Raw genomic sequence first — 22,940 nt, 5'->3', positions numbered from 1 at the left:
ATGCAGTTATGTAAAATATTGGCTAACATTCAGGGAAACTGCAATAAAGGATATCTGTTCCACTCTTAGTTGGGGATAATACATTATTCACTGACTGGCTTCAGTTCTAAGGCTCTTAAAACAATAGCTGTCAACAACAACAAATATGAACTGCAGTGGTTGTAATTCAAAAGCACATAATACACAACAGAACTACATTGGTCATATTCAACATTATGCTTGTCAGACTCAGACAGTATAAATTTAATTTATTTCATTAAAACTCTCATTGAATTGTCTGACAAAACAAATCACTGTCATGCATTATTAGACACCAACATCCAACACTTGCTTTAGTTGCGTAACCTGACCAGCAACTGACAAAACAAAATACATTGTCTGACTAAATCCTTTTAAAGTGCCTCTGGGATTTAGCATAATAATGACAAAAACATTGACATGTTTTGTAACAAATTCTGTGGTTGAAATTCAGGATAAGTTGTTTAAGTTATCCAGGTTTCCGTCTTAACCAATTTAAAGGGAGAGAGTTATCAGCTATACTTTTATTGTGTTTCAGTTGAATGTACTGCTACAGTATAGTTGAAGGTCATCTTAATTTGCTAAAAAAGGCTCATGCAGTTAATTTACACAATGCCTTCAATTTTTGTGCTATTGTCGTGACCAATTATTTTTGGAACATTGTCTTTATCTTTAATATAATATTTCTCTTTGATGCTCTATGGCTGCTGCATTTGCCTGCTCCGATTTAGTAGTGTTTTTTTATTATTATTTTGGCAAGTAACACCAACAATGAATAGCAAACCATTTTTAAAAAAATCCCCACATGTATTCAGAGCATAGCCTACAAAAATTGTAAACTTGTCAGTATTATTTTAAAATCACAATTGTTTTTCATAAGCTCATTGAAATGGGATATGGCTGTCATTGATAATAGAAGATGGATTGAGATCCACAGTGAGAGTATTACTGATGCTGTTTGTTTGTTTGTTTGTTTGTTTGTTCCTTTCTTTTATTGTGTGAATGTGAATAAGCCACTATAATGAAACCATAACACACATCAATAAATATCAGAACTCTTTCTGTTTTGATAAGAAACTGTATTTCTGGTAATTAACACATACATGCCTCTATGATTTCCGCAGACAGACAAGCAGAAAGAAAAAAAGAAAGAAAGAAAGAAAGAAAGAGAATTTTGTTTGCTTGCATGTGCACAATTGGTTCGATTCGAGGCTAACCCAATAACGTCAAACTAACGTGGGTAGATTAGACTACAATGTTATAAAGTATGTCCCGTTTACCAGTCGTAGCCTATTGTGAGGTCGCCTAATTGTCTGATAACGGCATTTTAAAGCATAGAACTAGGCTACAGTAAACAAACTTGTCTACAGACGCCTTTGAAATCAGGCGGAACCATATTAGTGTATTGATGTGTGTAAGGGGAGATTTTTTTGTCGGAGCACAACCTGGCGGAGACGAATGTTATTTTTCCATTTACTGCAGCAGTGTTGTTAGCTATCTAGCTAACGTAACTGCTTTGTTGGGGTTATTCCGTACATGGTGACGGTTCGTCTCGTGAAAAAGGAGCTTCAGATGTATATTCAGGATTAATTATATGGTCATTTTTTTAAGTTTGTTTAACATATGTATGATCTGGAGTTTGAGACGAACATTGCTGGACAATGGTAAGACCGCTAACGGAGCTATACAGATCAGACATCTCCAAAAATTAGCTCAGACCACTAGCAATAACCAAGCTTCTCACAGTCAACTTGCTAACGGAATGATGCTAGTATTGTTAGCAAGCTAGCTAGGACCTAACGTTCCTGTTTTACGAATAGCATGTTACGTTTGTTCGCATCTAGAGTTAGTCTGGATAACGCATTTTATACGAAAATCATGGCGAAAGTATCCACTTAAATTGGACATGTAGTGTTTAATATTGGCTACAATCTATAGAATATGTCTAAGAGAGCTGGGCCTCTCTCCCGTACAACATTAATATAGTGCCACTTTTGGCTGTGTGCTCTGTTAGCTAGCACGCAGATAATCGGTAACGTTAACATTACAAGTTATTTGTTAGCTAGCTTAACATTAAAAAAGATTGCTTGCTAGCCGTCACGGCTAGTTGTCACCCTGTGTGCCAACTCATTAACACCTGCGTTTATTTAATATGCGTTGTTGGTTCTAATGTTACCAATGTAACACGGTGCCAGTCTTTTTGGAAGATGTTTATTTATCAACATTAATGGCTTGGTTGTAACGTTACCGGAGGTTAGCAATGAGGGATGATCTCTCCTTGCCTGACTCAGCTAACATTGACAGGCTAAGACAGACGCCAAGCCTCCTACGAAGACTACCCCGATCACTGAACTGTAACTAATTTTACAGCACACTTTCACGATTTTATACTGACTATTGGCTCAACTAGTCGTTAACTATCTGGTGGTGATGTGGTCTACTCGGACACTTCTCTAGTTATCGTGCTGGCGTTAACTACGTAGCTTGGTAGCATTTGGCTAGAAAGTGAGGCGGCTAGCCAAATTCGTTTGCAAATCACTTCCTACTGTATATTCACACACTGCTGTCAAGAGGGCCTCAGTGCTACCTTTAGGTTTAACACATTTTTATGGACTCTATCTTTTGGTTTAAAACCATGCCATAGTGGTATAGTGAATTCAGACTCAAATTTGGGTAACGTAGTAGAGTATAGTAGTATGATACTATGTTTGGGAATCCGCCTCCTGAGGCCATGCACAGTTGGCATATCTGCCAAATTACTATTTACTAGTTGTAGTCAGATATTTGACGAGAGTTGACTAATCACCCGTCGCTTTGTCCTACCACATAGCAATACCAATTTAATGTCGACTCCTTGTGTGTTAATGTCAGTGGACTTACATGTTCAGCTTGATGGTAATGTTGATGCGCTTCCACATCGGAGTGTGTGGCATACGTGGAACACTCCAGTACCAGTAGCCACGTATTGTAAGGAAAGTTTATCTGCCTGTCATTCCTATATTGCTCAGAGCGAATAGCACTATTGTGATGAGGTAACATTGCTTTACTTGTATACAGACCTCATTTTGCTTTCAACTCATTTCGAGGCCCTGAAACCAGTGATGTTCATGTTGTGCTTAAGCCTGACTGTCGGAATGAAGTGTGCACTCAGAACTTGAGTTGTCTTGTCAGCCTCTGCCTTATGCTTTTCACGATGTAATTAGAAGCATGTTTAAATGAAGAACTTGTTGTGGAGTGGAGCATGATTGAGTGACAATGTAAACCATTTTCTTTATGCTGATATGTGAATATCAAGGGCAGTTTACTGTTCCGAAAAACAAACTCACCATAGCCTATTTGTCATAATGTCTTAGATGGTGATGAGAGTCTTGTAAATGGCACAGTGTGTGGCATGTTAGGGGTGATAGTCAGAGGGTTGCAAAGCAAACTGATTCCCCCCCCTTCTCTCACACATGCACAGTCTTTGCTCTTTGCTCATCACTTTTATTCTGTGATTTCACTGACATCTTAGAGGCCCATTATATCACTTTGAACATCTGCTAGCTCCTGATTGGTTCAAGACAGTGGTTTGCTAAAACATAGAAATGATACCGTCCTGGGCCAGCTTGAGCTATTCTTCCATATAAAAATGTGCCTTTGAGCATATTTCAGACAAAATCCTATTTGCAATCATGTAAATGTTATGAACCATGGCTTGTATTTGACCAGAAATAAGATGTGCACCAGCCTAGCAACAGCCCACTCCTCTCCCAGCTGCTCGGCCTACCTATGTCAAGTTACATGCCTGTGCTCTGAATCTGTTGCCATGGTTACGTGTAGGGAACCCCAGGACATAATGAATGAATAGGAGGGCTTCCGTAGCAGGAACGATTGTCCTGGGGAAAGCCTACCTAAGCGATTGAAGCTGGGAAGAGAAAGCAACAGTTCCTCCATTATGCCTGGCTCTCTGGTCATCATCGGTGCACTGAATGGTGCCGTGATCTTAATTAGTTAGGCAATTATTGTTTCACAATCGTTTCTGTCCCTTTTGCTTTTTTCTATTGTGACATTGTTTTCCTTAGAAAAAGCCGGAATTATTCAGGAATTCAATAATGGCGCACAGGGGTTGGGTTACTCAGCATTGGTAGATGAAGTACTGGAGACCAGAACTTTAGTTTGTTTATTGTAACCATACTTTACATGTATTGCACTTTTTACTGTTTTACCACTGAGTTGAATATCAGCTGTGGGGGTTGTCACTGTAAATGTATATTAGCTATTGCCCTTCCTTATTCTCTGCTTGCAATGCATCAGTTCATTTAAAAGGAAGAATGAAAAACTGTGAAGCAATCTGTTCCTTGATATTTGATATACATCTTGGTATTGAACAGTGGAATGTGGAATTTAGACAGATCTCCTTACTGAGCGCTCTTGATGGTGTGTGTGTGTGTGTGTGCTTTACCCAGGTCTCTTGGAGAGTTGTTCTAGTGAGCGCCACCTGAGAGGGTCTACAGAGGTTGCCCGCTTCTCTTAAGAGGACCCGGCCTCTCTGCCTGTGTGTGTTCCTGTGTCTGTGCCCACCGTTTTCCGCCTGACCACACACTCTCGTCTCTGCACCCTATGGAGGAGTGACCCCTCGCACGCCTCCCCTGTGGACACAGCCAGAGACAAACGCCGAACGTGAGGGAGAGGAGTAATCTTACGGAGAACGAGCAGAGAGAGGAAGAGACGGCAAGAGAACCATGTCGTCCAACCGCGGCCAGAACCCTCACGGCCTCAAGCAGATCGGGCTGGACCAGATATGGGACGACCTGCGCGCCGGCATCCAGCAGGTCTACACCAGACAGAGCATGGCCAAGTCTCGATACATGGAGCTCTACACGTATCCTGCTATGCAGCAGTGCACTTACTGCTGATACAGCTGCCTGCTCTCTGGGTTTTGCAAAGGAGCTGGACGCTGAAGCATAGTTATTGGGTTATGAATTAATCATTAGATGTTAGCTGTTTTTTAACTGATGAATTTGAAGACATAAGTACATTTTATAGGGAAATAAAGCAGAAATGTATTTAATTTCAATTCATTTTTTCAAGCAGGTCGTCACCTGTTTAGTTATTGATGTGTGTATGGCCGATGTTTCTCTCCTTTGTGTGTGTGTGTGTGTGTGTGTGTGTGTGTGTGTGTGTGTGTGTGTGTGTGTGTGTGTGTGTGTGTGTGTGTGTGTGTGTGTGTGTGTGTGTGTGTGTGTGTGTGTGTGTGTGTGTGTGTGTGTGTGTGTGTGTGTGTGTGTGTGTGTGTGTGTGTGTGTGTGTGTGTGTGTGTGTGTGTTTGTGTTTCTGGCCTTAACTCCCCTCTCCCTCAGACATGTGTATAATTACTGCACCAGTGTGCACCAGTCCAACCAAGCCCGTGGGGCAGGTGTGCCCCCCTCCAAGCCTTCCAAGAAGGCCCCTACTCCAGGTGGTGCACAGTTTGTGGGCCTGGAGCTTTACAAGAGACTCAAAGAGTTCCTCAAAAACTACCTGACAAATCTTTTGAAGGTAATGCACACTTTCTGACCTCTTGAAAAGTGCCCCTTGTGTTTACGATATAGTCTAGTTTACGATGCTTAGATGGTTTGTAATAATAATATAATATACAGCTTATTATATAAAGCTTATTATGGATGGTTTGTTGGGTTGTAGCCGATGCAATTCAAGTCAATCTCATTTACAGCCATTGCATTGAGTTCAAATTTCCCAAAATGGACTTAGTATGGAAACTCAATTAGATAATAATATGTAATGATTCGTCAAAAAAATATCAATCTAGTACAAGATAATAGAGAGTCACCGTTCTGTTACATACATACACACACACACACACGCACACACGCGCACGCACACTCATGCATACAAATGTATGTCCGCCCACTTCCCTCAGGATGGAGAGGACCTGATGGATGAGAGTGTGTTGACGTTCTACACCCAGCAGTGGGAGGACTATCGGTTCTCCAGTAAGGTTCTGAATGGTATCTGTGCCTACCTCAACCGCCACTGGGTCCGGCGCGAGTGTGACGAGGGCAGGAAAGGCATCTACGAAATCTACTCCGTAAGGCCCCCGCTGTCCTCCAGTCTTCTCTTCACAGACTGGGCTGGAACTTTGCTTTTTGTCAATCTTTTGGACAATTGCTAAAGTCTTTCCTTGTCTCTGTTTACAGCTTGCACTTGTTACATGGAGAGACTGCTTATTCAGGCCTTTAAACAAACAGGTGAGGGTTCTTTATCCGTCGAGACGGACAGATTGATCTGAACATAACGTACATTGAGAACGTATTTTTGTTTTGTACATAACACTGTCTTCGTTGTATGTTGTTAGTGGCTTGCTCTAGACACACAAGCTTGGGTAGATAGTGGTTTGGACTCATGAAGGAATGTCCCTATGGTGGGTTCCCTAACACTCGGCTCCTGTGCAGGTGACTAACGCAGTGCTGAAGCTGATTGAGAAGGAGCGAAATGGCGAGCCCATCAATACCAGACTCATCAGCGGAGTGGTCCAGTCCTACGGTGGGTCACTGTGTTTTGTTTGTTTGTTTGTTTGTTTCATCTTTTGATAATGCCTCTTCAGTCTCTGTGTAGCGATGTGTCATTTCCACACTCTCAGTGCACAATGATGTGCAGAGCAGTTGTGTGCTATTCTGTGCGTGTTTATTGCCAAATCAAATGTGTGAGTTTAGCACATTTCATACACTAAGGTTAATGTTGACAAAAGTATGAAATGCAGTCTGAAAATGCATAGACTAGAGACATCGAGGAAATAAAAAATAAAAAACACCCAATATCTAAAATACGTAAAAAGATGTGAAAGATTTTATATATAATCAAGTGAATAAGTATAGTGTGTTGATAATGTAGGTAATATCTATATTTGATGTATATAAGTATTTTTCCTCACTGCATGCATAGAAGATCATTCTCTGCTGGTAATGCATATGGCTACATCTGAAATCAACCTCTGCAGGCAATCCATTAACAGACATTTTCTAGAGAGAGTGAGAGTAGCGACCGTTACCACATTATTCAGTCTCTTAGGGGAGAGTGTTAAATGAGAGGTTTGTGTTCTTCCAGTTGAGCTGGGTCTGAACGAGGATGACGCCTTTGCCAAGGGCCCCACTCTGTCCGTCTACAAGGAGTACTTCGAGACGCAGTTCCTCGCTGACACGGAACGCTTCTACACCAGGGAAAGCACAGAGTTCTTACAACAGAATCCTGTTACAGAGTACATGAAAAAGGTAGGTTGGGATTACGCAAACCCAGATCACAGACCTGGAGAGATGTGTAGCCCTGCTTGTGTGCTTTAATTGTGCAGGTTGTAGATGTCTACATTCGGTTGTTTCTATTTAAAATGTCAAGTGTTACTGTATTGAATTATAACGTGTGCTACTGTACTGTATCAGTATAGAGTTTATTGTTTGTGTTCATACAGGCGGAAACTCGTCTGCTGGAGGAGAAAAGGAGGGTGCAGGTCTACCTTCACGAGAGCACGCAGGATGAGCTCGCCAGGAAGTGTGAGCAGGTTCTCATCGAGAAGCACTTGGAGATCTTCCACACAGAGTTCCAGAACCTTCTGGACGCTGACAAGAATGAGGGTATGGAAGCCTGCTTAATGAGTATGCTGTGCTGAATTATGTTGTTTCAGGAATGGAAGCAAAGCAATCCAATTCTCTATTGGTGGTTTAATTGTATTGCCCCTGAGTTGCAAGCCTAGAAGAATAAAAGTGGGCAGCCAACACAAAAAATGAAATAACTAATTAATAAATATAAATAAATTGGCTGCAATCATTCTCCCCTTTCCTCTGTTCTGTTGTGCCCTTTTTTTTCCATTCATCGTTTGCCCCCTCCCCCATCTCTCAGATCTGGGCAGGATGTACAACCTAGTGTCCCGCATCACAGACGGTTTGGGAGAGCTGAAGAAGCTGCTGGAGACGCACATCTACAACCAGGGCCTGGCCGCCATCGAGAAGTGTGGAGAGGCTGCCCTCAACGTGAGTCGTGCCTTTACCCTGCCCAACCTGCACCAGGCTAAAGATAGACACAGGCTCATATGCCAGGCCTGTAAAGGGACCAATATGGTCAGCTCGGGTAAAGGGGGAGTGATTTGAACCTTGTGGCGTGTTCGACCTAAATATTCCAGCCTATTTAGGCGAGTTACACAGGCCTCCTATGACCTTGGAAAAATACTACCCCACAAATAACACTGTTTATGTACAGCAATGAGTGGTCTTGGTTTTTTACATTTTTTATTTTTATTTTATTGTATTCTCACATTCACATCCTTGTTCTTTGCCAGGATCCCAAAATGTATGTACAGACCATCTTGGACGTTCATAAGAAATACAATGCTTTAGTGATGTCTGCCTTCAACAACGATGCTGGATTCGTGGCGGCACTGGATAAGGTGTGTAACTCTTCCTCAGACCCTTGATGGTCTGAATACCTGTCTGAATAATGGACATGCCTGAAACGTGTAAGCGCCTGTATCACAGCTGCCTCATACTATGCAACAGACCTGGCATGAATCCATCCCATCCATTGCAAGCAATCCACAGCTTTTTAAAAGCAGTGTTGCCAAAGTATACATATTTAAAAACAATGTCTTTGAATACAGTATCTGCCTAAAATAATAATTATAATAACCGTTCCATCTCTGGTGGCAGGCCTGTGGACGCTTCATCAACAACAACGCTGTGACTAAGATGGTGCAGTCATCCAGCAAGTCACCAGAGCTGCTGGCCAGATACTGTGACTCTCTTCTCAAGAAGAGGTGAGGGTTTATCTGTGTACACTTCTGTCTGCTTATTAGAAAGTGTGTCTTCCAGGAAAGTGTGTCTTCCAGGAAAGTGTGTGCGTGTGTGCATTTTCAATCTGCTCCAGGCACCATCTATGTCCTGACACTACTTATTCTCTCAGCTGTGTATTAAGAGCGGGTGGTTAGTATTGTAGCACTTGATTGTGTGTGTGTTCGTAACTGTGTATGTGTGCACGAGCACCTAGTTAGGGGTACTGTGTTGCTCAGTTTGTCTTCTCTCTTCACCCCCCACAGCTCCAAGAACCCTGAGGAGGCTGAGCTGGAAGACACCCTCAACCAAGTGGTCAGTTCACACCTCATACACATTACACAAACACACATGCACCGAGAGAAATATAAATCTCATACAATGCAATTTTGTTATTCATTCATTCATTCATTCATTTATTTATTTATAATGACGGCGTACATTCATTAACATTTCTGTAAATGTGCCAGTGTTATGATTATTAGCCTTTAATTATTATTATATAGAAACAAATGCCAGTAGTTGCTGCCCTTATTTTGAGACCTAATGGTTGTTTTCTCCCAGATGGTAGTATTCAAGTACATTGAGGACAAAGACGTGTTCCAGAAGTTTTACGCCAAGATGCTGGCCAAGAGGCTGGTCCACCAGAACAGTGCCAGTGATGACGCTGAAGCCAGCATGATCTCCAAACTCAAGGTAGACGGCAATTTTATCAGCAAAATTCTGTGGTTGATGTTTTTAGTAAGGTCCCACTTTACTCCCAACTTTGAAAGTTTCAGAATTTCTTGCTAGTATAGATAAAAAAAAAAAAAACATATTTAAACTTCTCTAACACACAATGCTCTGGCCATTAGTTGCTGAAATGGCTTTAAATTAAACAAACAAACAACTAAAAACAAACTCAAGGTATGGGGCGCTATTGCTCTGAGTTTTATGCTTTGATCTGTTCTAATACTTAATTATCTGTAGATTACCTAGTATCTGTGCACTGACAAGAGCATTAAACAGTATTATTAACAGAAAGCATAGTCAGCCTATCAAAGCTAAAAGTTGTGAACACAGAAAAATGTCTGTGCTGTAACCATACTGTTCTTGTCGCCTGCAGCAAGCATGTGGCTTTGAGTACACCTCCAAGCTGCAGCGCATGTTCCAGGACATCGGCGTCAGCAAAGACTTGAACGAGCAGTTCAAGAAGCACCTAACAAACTCCGAACCCCTGGACTGTAAGTATGCTACATCAGTATTATAAACCCAATTAGTGCCCCAATGGTGCTATAATAATAATTTCTTGGTACTTTGGCCCACAATGTTGTAATGTGCTCTATAAATACAATTTCCCCTTGCTTGGTGATGAGAGCGAGAGCCTATTATAGTTCTCCTTTGGTACATTCAGTCAGTGAGTTAAAAGCGGCAAACAAAATGTGCTGCTGTTGTGCTTCACAGACAGGCCAGATGTTCAAAAACACTCTCCAGGAAATTGTTGTTCCAGAGACTATCTTTTGCTATTTAAGGAATGATGTGCCTTTAAAAGTCTATTTCAGAAACATTGACTTTTGTTTGGTCATCTTACATTTCATTTTCTCAAAGGAGTATTGCATCTGTTTAAAGTTGGGAATATGTAGCAAAATTGCATGCAGCTATATTCCATATTCACAAAAGGATATGTTGCATACAATGCAATGCGGTGAAACCAGCCAAGATGTACTATATGCGGATATATAGGGGAACAAGGCCATAATATTATTCAGTGTCAATGAATAATTCTTACTTTGCAGATGGCTGCACTGTATAATTAGAGTAAAGGGAATTGTGTGTGTGCATGTGTGATGTGACTGTCTCTAACTGTGCTGTGTTTCTCTATCCAGTGGACTTCAGTATCCAGGTGCTGAGTTCAGGTTCCTGGCCCTTCCAGCAGTCCTGCACATTCGCCCTGCCATCTGAGGTGAGCCCACGCAGACCCCCAATTTAAAACCTATGCAGGCATACTTGCCTGCTATGCTTTGACAAGTGTGTTTGTCCTGAAAATGAACAGAAGCAATATTTGCATACATTTACATTTATTCGTTTTTATATTTATTTTAGTTGACAGCTTTATTCAAAGCAGCAGACAGTAGATGTGAGGGTTTAATTAATTTAATAGTCGGTTGCTTTTTAGACAATCCCATAACATTGGTGGTGTTTACTCTTTGCTCTACCTTTGAGCTCCATAAACAGAAATTAATATTTGTTATTTTAATGGTAGTGGTAAAGATCGGACATGTTTTGATTTTGTGCATGGTTATGCCTGTGTGTTGCAGCTGGAGAGAAGCTACCAAAGGTTCACGGCATTCTACGCCAGCAGACACAGCGGCCGCAAGCTCACCTGGCTCTACCACCTGTCCAAAGGAGAGCTGGTCACCAACTGCTTCAAGAATAGATACACCTTACAGGTGAGCAGACAGCCTCTCATCATCCATCACTTCCTCTCTTGCCGTACACCTGCTGTTATAGTTCACATATAGGCCACCCTACAAGCACTAATGTTGGCAACATCACATCACAGCATACTTACGGCAATAACAAAGCCATTTTGGAGAAGTGCTTTGACATAGTTGAGCACTACTGGTTTGAAAGCATGTGTTTCCAGTCGTTTGATGGCATTATTATTATCATTATTATTATGTCTTATTTGCTCCCTCCAGGCCTCCACCTTTCAGATGGCCATTTTACTGCAGTACAACACAGAGGATGTCTACACGGTCCAACAACTGACAGACAGCACACAGATCAAAATAGTGAGTTGACACTAACCAATTAGCTAGCTTTTATTTATGCTAGCTGTGCTGTTTTTGGTCCTAGTAAGGTGATTGATGTTGACATTGATATATATATATTTTTTTTTTTAATCAATTTGTTTACCTTATCTGCCTCTTAGGACATATTGGTGCAGGTTCTACAAATCCTATTGAAATCCAAATTGCTGGTAAGTGTAAGTGTATCTTTTTTTCTATTAGTTGGTTTATTAAAAACATAATAAAAATAAGTATTTCTCCTCGTCCCCCAATTAACTTCTGTTCAATGTCTGTCTCAGGTCCTTGAAGATGAGAACGCCAATGTGGATGAAGTCGAGTTCAAACCAGACACCTTGATAAAGCTGTTTCTTGGCTACAAGAAGTAAGTTTATTTTGCACCCCTGGTTACAGTAGGACAGGACAATTTTCATTTAAGATGTGAGTCATGTTCACACTAGATTATATTTACCCTTGTGTGGTGCAAGAAGCCTATTGGTTACAAAGTTGGGGAACTATTATTGCGTTGAGTCAAGAGACTCTGATATCATTTCTAATGTTTGCCATCCCAATAGTAAGAAGCTCCGTGTCAACATCAACGTCCCCATGAAGACAGAACAAAAACAGGAACAGGAAACAACCCACAAGAACATCGAGGAGGACCGGAAACTACTGATACAAGTACACCACACACTCAATCACAACCCTCTCTAATCTGCATAATGAAAAGCCAATTCAGATTAGTTTCTCAGATGCAGCAGATGGGAGATGTGCAGCAGATTTATTGCAGTCGGAATAGTTATTGTCACAACCAAGATGGCAGCTTACTGTAGGAAAGAATCTGATGTTGAGTTGGCATGGCCTTACACTAACTCTTACTCCCAGGCCAATCCTATGGTTATGGTTATGGTTATGGGATTTGGCAGATGCTTTTGTCCAAAGCGACATACAAATAAAACCAATACAATAGTTAAATTTAACAGTGAACAATTTAAAATGTTGGTAACACTACATTAAGGAGAATAGCAATAATAAACAATAATGTCAATTCAATCAATAGCATGATGACAAAACAAATACTATAATATACAAACCATAACTCATTAGATTACACCACTCCATTTATCTCATTGAATGCAGTATGTATGGGTCTTTGTGTCACCACGCTGTTAGTGTCTTCAGGCCCTTCTGTAACCACCCTATTGGTCTCTCTCTTTATCTCTATCCTCAGGCGGCCATCGTGAGAATCATGAAGATGCGGAAAGTCCTGAAGCACCAGCAGCTCCTGGCGGAAGTCCTCAACCAACTCTCTTCCAGGTTCAAGCCCAGAGTCCCAGTCATCAAGGTGAGTTCTCCCTCTCTCTGTAGATACACTTTGCTGTGAGGGTTCATGTGAACCACAGGGCTGTCACAAAGGATATGAGTGCAAATCTGACAGGGTTTGGGAACACTATCAGCATCAGTCTAGAATTCTACAGATTTTTCTTCTGTGATTTCTTTCCTTAACGGGAACAATCCAAACTTGTCACAAGGGGTTTGTTTATTTTTACCGATTGGGGGGTTTCTGTTACTCATTGATTGATATTGGACAATTGCTGGTGGTGAAATACATGTGAATTAATATTGTGCCTGTGCTGTTTGTCTCTTCAGAAATGCATTGATATTCTCATAGAGAAGGAATACCTGGAGAGGGTGGACGGGGAGAAGGATACCTACAGCTACTTGGCCTAAACATTTGTCATTTTTATTTTCCTCTTTTTTTTTAAGAAGTTGTCTCTTGCTTAATAAACATCATTCCTTTTGACATCCGGCCTATGTTGTTGGGAATGTGAACACACAGAGGGAGAAGGAAAAGGAAAAAAAAAAAACTGGAAGAGGAGGACATGTACATCATGAGAGGCAGTTGGCCGCCAAGCTGGACCTCAATACTCCGAGACTGAAGCGAGTGGTCAGCCAGTGGGAGATCACACAGGATGGATTGCTTCACTTTGATTTGTAAATACTGGACAGAGACCTTAATCCCCTGACCCCTGAGCAGTAAAATAAATAAAGAAAAAACGTACAAGAAAAATAAAAACAATCAAACACCTTTCACGCTGAGGGTTGCATGCTACTGCCTATATACATTTAAGCAAGAAATAAAAGTTCAAAAAGTAAAAAGTCAGATATTAGATGAGGGTATTAAGCATCATTGTTGCTGAGTTCAGCAGCGATAGTTTACAGAAATTAAGTATGAGGAGGAGAATAATGATAAATAAAAATAAATGGGTGCAATTTGAGCTGCACTTCTGGAGCGGTAGCGTGTCTGGCCAGATCATTAGAAGTGTATTCTGCATTGTTATCTGCTATCGGAAGATCATTTGTATAGTGTGTTTCACTTTTTTAAATGTGTGGTAAATAAAAATTAAAGGTTTCTGTATGCCTTCTGTGAGTGTGGATTCCTTAAGAAAGACACTTGAAATTATAAAATAGATGAACTATGGATGTTGAGTACATGTTCTTCCTTAATAAGCTTTCCAAAGTTAGACAAGACAGTTCATTTGGATTCTTCTAATATCAAGGAGACACTTTCCTTACACACATGTATTCTAACCTGTGAGGCTAACACTCTTAAATCGCCATAACTCGACATGAATGGAATCCACTTGGAGAGCAAAACATCTTATTTTACACAGTTTTACCACATTTGCCCTATGTTCTGTACCTTTTCTACAGATTGTAAGGAATAATTCCCCCGTCCTTAATACAGTCACATGCTAAAATTTGTATACGGTTTCCTAGAAGAAAAAAAGGGGGTAGCTCACCCCTATGCTCATTTTACACAGTCCTCCCCTAGGCCCAGTCTCATTCGACAAACTCAGACTTTGATGCGCGTTTGCGGTGAGGACTTAGGCATAGGCCTTGAGAACGTAAAATAGGCTAGGCTACAGGGTTGCCCATATGGGAAGCCTGTATATTTTTTTAAAAATCATCAGTTAAAAAAACTCGAACCGAGTTTTTAACGTGTTTTTTTTCCCCAATTACTTTTGTCAAAGTCACAGGTGCTGTCCCATTCCTGTTAATAGCATTTGAACCTTTACAGCCTCTCAAACTCAATCAGTTATGAAGGTTCAGGGCTTACGCCTTTGGGGCGAGAATTATATTTAGCCATACTTTTATACTTCATATTTAGAAGAACATATTATGAAAAAGAAAATCCCAATCACATCATGCTCTAGCCTAGGCCTACAGCATCCTTCCGTCACCACGTGCTCCAGACTAGGAGACTATTTAGCCTATATCACGGCCCACCTGTTGCAGGTGTGCATGAGTTACAACAAGATACTTGATTAGCCTACTACGCTTTAACTCTCTCTGGTTACAATCTCTAAGCTTGGTCGTATCTGTAAGCAAATTGTTTGACTTTCTCAAATGGATCCTACTGTTGAAACGACTGCCGCTGGTGTACAAGTAAAAGATGATCTCTCTGAAAAATGTCAGAAATTATTCCTTGAGTTCTTGGAGGAGTAAGTTAGTTTGTTAACATTTAATTCGATTGACTGCATTTCTGTAAAATATCGGCTACGCGTTAAACAGTAGTCTAAACTCTAATTCTCAGGTTTCAGGATAAAAGTGGGGAGATTTTATACCTGCCTGACGCCCAAGAGCTGATTCGACCTGAGAGAAATACTCTTACTGTCAGCTTTACCAACATCGAGCATTATAATCAGCAGTTAGCTACCACCATACAAGAGGAGTACTACAGGTAAGTCTATTACAAAGTCGTGCTAATTGATAAGCAGTTTATTTTTGCAATGCACATTAGGTTTACAACGTTTTTGGGATAGCCTAACAGTCAAATCCTTGTTTTTTTCTAGGGTGTACCCATACCTCTGCAGAGCTGTGCGCCATTTTGCCCGTGACCATGGGAACATACCACCATCTAAAGAATTTTATGTGTCCTTCTCAGATTTCCCATCTCGATTGAAGTTAATATTACTATAAGCCTTAATCAACAAACTGTCTGTTTTACATTCACATAGTTGTCCGCTCCTATAGTACCTAGATGCCTGTTTTGTTTAATGTTTGAAGTTCACTTTGGGATTGTGTTGTTGATTATCAAGTCCACCTGGCCAGTTTTTTTACTTGTCCTTTAGGATCCGAGAACTCACCTCTACTCGGATAGGCACCTTGATACGCATCAGTGGGCAGGTGGTGCGTACCCACCCTGTGCATCCAGAGCTGGTCAGTGGCACCTTCCTGTGTCTTGATTGCCAGTCGGTTGTCAAGGACGTGGAGCAGCAGTTTAAGTACACCCAGCCCTCCATCTGCAAGAATCCGGTGTGTGCCAACCGCAAGAGGTTCATGCTGGACACAAACAAGTCACGATTTGTTGACTTCCAAAAGGTATATCAGAACAAATGAGAGTTGACTTGAAGCCCTACTTGGGTAAAGCATCACTAAACAATGTTGCTTTGAAAGAACTAACATAATTGTAACTTCACACTTTACCTGATTGTAATTTCATGCTTCCATCATCCTTTTTTTTAAGTAACACAAACACTGTCTTCATAATCTTACAGTATAGTATCGAGTGTCCTCAAAATATAGTACTGGTATTGAGAGAAAGAGCTCACCTTTCCCGACAGGTTCGTATCCAGGAGACGCAGGCAGAGCTGCCGCGAGGCTCCATCCCCCGCAGCATGGAGGTGGTGCTGAGGGCTGAGGCGGTGGAGACTGCCCAAGCCGGCGACCGCTGTGACTTCACCGGCACCCTCATCGTTGTGCCGGACGTCTCTGCGATGGCATTGTCAGGTGAAGTGGGGGGGGGGGAACTGAGCCAGATTTATCTGTTCTATGCTGTGCTATGTCACATTTGTTTTTATGAAGTACAACTTGCATCCTCATCTCAATCGTGTTGATTGCATCCAGTGCAATACAGTGCAGAGTCCCATCCCCTAGCAGCTAGGAGCCTGGCCCTATGCTTTAAACATTGCTGTGCCATATGTTTCGATGTTGGCCAATCTGCCTTACATTGTGTGAGGAGATGCATCTGCTGCATCTTCACTTTGTAATTCTGTATGTGATGTTGCCAAGAATATAATGCATGGACACGGACTCTGTCAGTGTCATCACATGAGTGGAGCTGAATTGCTGAAGACTATTTTCATGCCTCCAAGCAGTTACAGTAATATCAGAAAAGAAGTAGCAACAAAAATGAGACCTGTTCTTACACATCCCAGTTTCTATTGCATCACACTAAGCCCACTCAGTCCACACAGCTACTGGATGGGTCCCATCTCTTGTGCTCTGTGTTCTCTGTGTCTCTAGGCACCAGGGCTGAGACCAGCAGCAGGGTGACTGGTAAGGAGGGCTTTGACCAGGAAGGGATCCAGGGGCTGAAGGCTCTGGGCGTGAGGGAGCTGTCATACAGACTGGCCTTCTTAGCCTGCCATGTTGGCCCCACTAACCCCAGGGTGAAGTGAAACACACACACACACACACACACACACACAGAGACTGAACCATTGTAAATATGGCTGCTTTCCCCATTTGGTTAAATAGATAGATTTCTTTGTTTTATTTTTTCTTTGATTTGGTTTAATCATTACACAGTTGAATGATTCATGCAGATGGGGACTTATATTCATGAAAAGATCATTTGTTTGTTTTTCTTTTGTCTATTTTGGAATACATCTTTGTATTTGGAACAGGTATTTTGAAGTCTGACACATTTGGACCCATTTTTGCAGTGTTAAGTTTTCCTAAGGCCCTTGTTTGTTTAACATGTCTAGTTTGGTGGTAAAGAGCTTCGTCAGGAGGACCAGACCGCAGAGAGTGTGAAGAACCAGATGACCGTTCAGGAGTGGGAGAAGGTGTTTGAGATGAGCCAGGACAAAAACCTCTACCACAACCTCTGCAGCAGCCTCTTCCCCACCATTCATGGTACTTGCTGGCACTGTGGAACAGGATTTTAAGTCTAGAAATCGACGCTCAGTTTTTGGAAAGATGTGAAAATGCCAATTAGAAAAATTCTTTCCTATGTAGCGGCTGTTTTATGTTATTGTAAATAATTTACTGGGATAAAAAGTTCTCAGTCACTGTGCCTGAATTAAGTCTGGGCCAGGCCATTCAACATTTGAAAATGGATCATTATGTACAAGTACAACAACTTTGAAAGTTTCTGATCTCTTCAGGCACAGATATTTTCCAAGCTTTTAGCTTTCAAATTAATAAAATGGGACAACTGGACCTTTCATTTCTATTTTCCAATGCCCTCTTTCCTTCTCTCCCTCGCTCTCTCTCTCTCTGTACACTCACTAGGTAATGATGAGATTAAGAGAGGAATATTGCTGATGCTCTTTGGAGGTGTTGCCAAAACCACCATGGAGGGAACTTCACTGAGAGGGGATATTAATGTGTGCATTGTTGGAGACCCCAGTACATCCAAGAGCCAGTTTCTCAAGTAAACTACCGTTTCCTTCTCCTTCAAGCTGTGCTATCGCCATCATTATTAGAATATTGTATAGACTTTAAGTTATGATGCAATATAGAGAAATTGTAATTTAGTGAATTTCAACTGGGCAATTATTTGATGTGTATAATTTATTTTTGCATCTCATAGGCACGTTGAGGATTTTGCTCCCCGTGCTGTCTACACAAGTGGGAAGGCGAGTAGCGCCGCTGGTCTGACTGCCGCTGTGGTGAAAGATGAGGAGTCGCACGAGTTTGTTATCGAGGCTGGGGCTCTCATGCTGGCGGACAATGTACTCACACACGCTTCAAATCAACTTTGATCCATCTTACATATTATAACATTGACCATATTGATATGATGTGTGGACATACTGGATTTGGCATGGCCTGCTCATTTGTATATCTGTGTATCCTGTCTTGGTGATGACCAATCATAATCTTCATGCAGATTAATTTAAAAAGCTTGAATATGTAAATGTTTTATTGACCTTGACTTTGACAGAGCGTATGCCCTCAAACAGATTGGTCTTTGTTGGCTTTGCTGTTTCTGTAGGGTGTGTGCTGTATTGATGAGTTTGATAAAATGGACCTAAAGGATCAGGTTGCTATCCATGAAGCTATGGAGCAGCAGACCATTTCAATCACCAAGGCTGGAGTCAAGGTGCTGTGCTCCTTATCCACAATAATATGTAGAGAATTTACTTCTTTGTATATAGATATATTTTTTCAGTTGTGACTAGTATAGCTGTATTTGGGATGTTTTTTTCTGTAAAGGTTTTGCAGTTAATCCACTAACCCTGGAGCTTAAACATGTAAAATCATTGGTATTGATTAACACTTGAATATGTATTTAACTTTTGGAGTAGGCCACCCTGAATGCCCGCACTTCCATCTTGGCTGCAGCGAATCCCATTGATGGCCGGTACAACCGTTCCAAGTCCCTGAAGCAGAATGTCAACATGTCTGCTCCCATCATGTCCAGATTCGACTTGTTCTTCATTCTGGTGGATGAGTGCAATGAGGTTGGAGTGGAGACGCCACTGACATGCACTATTATTTCCAGTATGGAGGGCATCGCCCATACCTATAACCTCGATTGGTCTTTAACCCTTTAGGTGACTGACTATGCTATCGCTAGGCGCATTGTGGACCTGCATGCTCGAAATGTGGAGTCAGTGGAGAGGATCTACGAAACAGACGAGATCCAGAGATATATTCTCTTTGCACGTCAGTTCCAGCCAAAGGTAAGGATGGGGACACTTTTACACCTCTCTGCACTTTTTTTGTTACCATTTACTTCTGTGTATTTTGTTGCTGTCTTTTCTTGGCAACTGAGAACTGACTAATTGATATGCTCAGCGACTGCAAATGACCCAAAACCTGTGTGTGTGTGTGTGTCTGTGTGTGTCTGTGTGTGTCTGTGTGTGTCTGTGTGTGTGTGTGTGTGTGTGTGTGTGTGTCTGTGTGTGTGTGTGTGTCTGTGTCTGTGTCTGTGTCTGTGTCTGTGTCTGTGTGTGTGTGTGTGTGTGTGTGCGTGTGCGTGTGCGTGTGCGTGTGCGTGTGCGTGTGCGTGTGTGTGTGTGTGTGTGTGTGTGTGTGTGTGTGTGTGTGTGCATGTGTGTCTGTGTGTGTGTGTGTGTGTGTGTGTGTGTGTCTGTGTGTGTGTCTGTGTCTGTGTCTGTGTCTGTGTCTGTGTCTGTGTGTGTGTGTGTGTGTGTGTGTGTGTGTGTCTGTGTCTGTGTCTGTGTCTGTGTCTGTGTCTGTGTGTGTCTGTGTCTGTGTCTGTGTCTGTGTCTGTGTCTGTGTCTGTGTCTGTGTCTGTGTGTGTGTGTGTGTGTGTGTGTGTGTGTGTGTGTGTGTGTGTGTGTGTGTGTGTGTGTGTGTGTGTGTGTGTGTGTGTGTGTGTGTGTGTGTGTGTGTGTGTGTGTGTGTGTGTGTGTGTGTGTGCGTGCGTGCGTGCGTGCGCAGATTGTGTCAGAGGCCCAGGAGTTTATTGTGGACCAGTACAAGCGTCTGCGCCAGAGAGACAGCAGCGGCACGGCCAGGTCATCCTGGCGCATCACCGTTAGGCAGCTGGAGAGCATGCTCAGACTGTCCGAGGCCATGGCCAGACTCTACTGCTCCGATGAGGTCAGGAGCTGGTGACGGTCTTTAACCTTTCGCCACAGTCTGTCTAGGCACACATCATTTACATAACACTGCAACTGCGTTTGACACAGTTTTCTGTAAAAAAAACTGGCTAGACTCCAGGCCCAAAGTTTTGTCTTTATTTAAGATACTTAAAGGCACTTTCATCAATACTGTAGCCACAAGAGGTTATGTAAATGGTGGTGTTCACTTATCTAAATCTGAGACTTGACTTCCAAACTTTAAGGTTCAACCCAAACATGTAAAAGAAGCCTTCCGGTTACTTAACAAGTCCATCATCCGTGTTGACTCCCCCGACATCAATTTTGATCAAGAGGATAATGAGGATCTTGATGGTAAAGTTCTTGTTATTATTCTCTGACATTTTTCTGCCAACTGATATTGACGAAACAATTCAATTGATGCCATTTCAAAGCTTTAGACATTTTAGTTATTGTCTGTTATTGGATATAAACTGACCCTGTGAAAGTTATCACGGTGTATTGATAGTGAGTTGGCAACATTTTGTTGTGTGCATGTATGCTTTTGAGAAAATATATTCTCTTGTGACTGTTATGACATTAATCTCGATAGAAATTGATTGCAAAATGTTTAAAGCATTCTGTCAGAAAATATATCATTTTAAGTGACTGCCCCACAGATCAGAACGACGTGATGAATGAGGCTCACCAAAAACAGAATGGCACCAATGGAACAAATGGTCACACCATGGAAACAGAGCAGCCTGGTGAGGACAAGCCTGCAGCTGCCAAGCCTGCGCTCCGCATGTCCTTCTCAGAGTACCGGAGGGTGTCCAATCTACTGGTCCTCCACATGCAGAAGATGGAGCAGTGTAAGACCCATGCACCTGTTGGAATACTATGACTACCATATTTATGACATTACATAATTGTTTATTAAATTGAATTGCCATTAGTTGTTGTTGCCATTTATGATTTAATCACTTATAAATAGCACTTTAAGACATTTGTGTCTGTGTGCCTTTCTGTCTCCCTTTGTGTCAGTGGATGAGGAGGCCTCGCTGAAGAAGAGTGAGCTGATCAACTGGTATCTGAAAGAGCTGGAGAGTGAGATTGACTCAGAGGCTGAGCTCATTGCCAAGAAGAGCTTGATTGAGCGGGTGATCCACAGACTCATTCATTATGTGAGGGACATTCCTGCTCATTGGACAGTTTCCATTTAAAGCTTGAGAGGAACATTGAGAGGAAAAACATAGAAATAAAAATTATTTGTTTTGTTGAATGCTTTATTATTTTTTGTCTTCCGTGTACAGGACCATATCATTATAGAACTGACAAAAACTGGACTGAAGAAAGTTGGGGACAAAGGAGAAGAACCTGTGACAGAGGAAGACCCTTATCTTGTTGTGAATCCAAACTATGTTTTGGAGGATTAAATCATAGTTGTGATTCATTCTCATAATTTATATAAGTCATCTTTTGGAGATGCACTGTCTGTAAATATGTGGAGTTTGTCAACATAATAAAGATTATTTTGCAGGTGCCTGTTTTTACGAGTTCTTTACACAAGATGGCGCCCTTTGTATGCGCATTGAGGAGTGAGGCGCATGGAGAGGTTGGCACCTAATGTAAACCGCGATCAGAGTTTTTAGGAAATGCGTTTTGGTTACATTGGTGTTGCTGAGCACAAGATGTTTTAAATACCATACTTCCATGCAATACATTTTCCTCATGAAAGCATGCCCGTTTTTTCATCCTTAACCAAAACAATAAAAGTAGGGATACCTAGTTTTAACACAGCCTGGTCAAATTATATAACGCTTGCTTCCTCTTATGCCATATTCTCATTGTATTTCACAGGTATGCTTACACAATAATAACAAAACTATGAGTAATTATATAAATTATATTATTATATTGGTATGCTACCCCTGACAAGCTAGCATAAAAACAAATGTTTACTAAATAGAATTCAAAGTGGCATTTAGGCTACCCTAAATGCGCAGAGATATAATAGGCTACCCAGAACAATTGGCTACTAGAGACAAAATAAGAATTTGAATGTGTCAAGAGATGTAAATCATAAATATCCGTACCATTCACCATTCCCCCAAAATGATTCATCTCCCGGTGTTGTTTAAAAATTAATTTCCACGTCTTTCGTTCCCCAAAAAGGCGACCTCGCTACGAAAAATTATTCCAAAAAGACAATATAGGCTAGTGTAAGTATGCGCCAATTCTTTTTAACGTTCACGACTGCATGCTTCCCAGTGTGCAAGGGTGTGTATGTGTGTGTGTAGCTTCCAACGAGCTACGAGCGTGTGCGTGAGTGAGCTCGAGAGGATGTGTAAATCCATGAGCCGTTGCGTGCGAAGCGCGAGCCTTGTCATTGAGAGGAATCCGCCACCTGAAACACGAGGATGTGAACGCCACCCAATCGCGTATAAAGCATTCACCACATCTGCCAACGGGCTGCCCACTCATGTACACACAACCCATGAGTTCAGTTGGGAAATAGACGAATGTGAAAACCTAATGCAAACGATTCATTAGCTCTCAAAGAAGTGATTTATTACACTAATGCAAACTGTCAACAGTTGCGACCGGTTCTTTTCATAGCTTCAGGATCTTGTCTACTACAGCTATTGTACTTTTGTGGAAAGGAATATCAAGCTGTCTGACCGGGTTCTGTGGTGAGTTATTCAGTAATAGTTATTACTAGTTTGTTAAACTCTGTTTCTGTGTAATTCAAAACTTTGAAATTATGTTTTGACATTGTCAATTTACCTATAGTGCCA

The 22,940-nt window shown here is 41.6% G+C and overlaps 2 protein-coding genes across 3 annotated transcripts; both read left to right on the top strand.

The window, feature by feature from the left end:
• Window positions 1–1,464: 1,464 nt before the first annotated feature.
• On the top strand, window positions 1,465–13,997 carry cul1a (cullin 1a). 2 transcript variants are annotated; one of them, XM_076294468.1, is made up of 22 exons: window positions 1,465–1,682; window positions 4,464–4,879; window positions 5,358–5,535; window positions 5,918–6,085; window positions 6,195–6,245; window positions 6,450–6,540; window positions 7,102–7,265; window positions 7,460–7,622; window positions 7,888–8,018; window positions 8,324–8,431; window positions 8,691–8,797; window positions 9,077–9,125; window positions 9,375–9,506; window positions 9,916–10,033; window positions 10,676–10,752; window positions 11,108–11,239; window positions 11,492–11,584; window positions 11,725–11,772; window positions 11,881–11,963; window positions 12,154–12,259; window positions 12,810–12,923; window positions 13,229–13,997. In XM_076294468.1, exons 2-22 carry the CDS (start codon window positions 4,740–4,742, stop codon window positions 13,307–13,309), a joined length of 2,334 nt encoding a protein of 777 aa, XP_076150583.1. In that variant the 5' UTR covers window positions 1,465–1,682; window positions 4,464–4,739; the 3' UTR covers window positions 13,310–13,997. The 2 variants fall into 2 exon arrangements, with proteins under 2 accessions (XP_076150583.1, XP_076150582.1); XM_076294467.1 differs by having other exon boundaries at window positions 11,725–11,778.
• Window positions 13,998–14,989: 992 nt separating this feature from the next.
• On the top strand, window positions 14,990–21,578 carry mcm6l (MCM6 minichromosome maintenance deficient 6, like). The gene is made up of 17 exons (XM_076294466.1): window positions 14,990–15,084; window positions 15,177–15,323; window positions 15,436–15,546; window positions 15,715–15,964; window positions 16,207–16,372; window positions 16,889–17,034; window positions 17,353–17,503; window positions 17,882–18,023; window positions 18,183–18,324; window positions 18,588–18,695; window positions 18,901–19,056; window positions 19,150–19,278; window positions 20,003–20,164; window positions 20,409–20,517; window positions 20,823–21,014; window positions 21,187–21,326; window positions 21,456–21,578. Exons 1-17 carry the CDS (start codon window positions 14,990–14,992, stop codon window positions 21,576–21,578), a joined length of 2,469 nt encoding a protein of 822 aa, XP_076150581.1.
• Window positions 21,579–22,940: the final 1,362 nt, after the last annotated feature.

Source organism: Alosa pseudoharengus, unplaced genomic scaffold, assembly GCF_046254945.1.
Source record: "Alosa pseudoharengus isolate Yale_2024_CS ecotype anadromous, Long Island Sound unplaced genomic scaffold, YU_APseudo_1.1 YU_APseudo_1.1_scf_2, whole genome shotgun sequence".
NCBI classification, from domain to species: domain Eukaryota; kingdom Metazoa; phylum Chordata; class Actinopteri; order Clupeiformes; family Clupeidae; genus Alosa; species Alosa pseudoharengus.
Note: the sequence above shows the minus strand (reverse complement) of the source record. Positions and strands in the feature narration are given on the sequence as shown.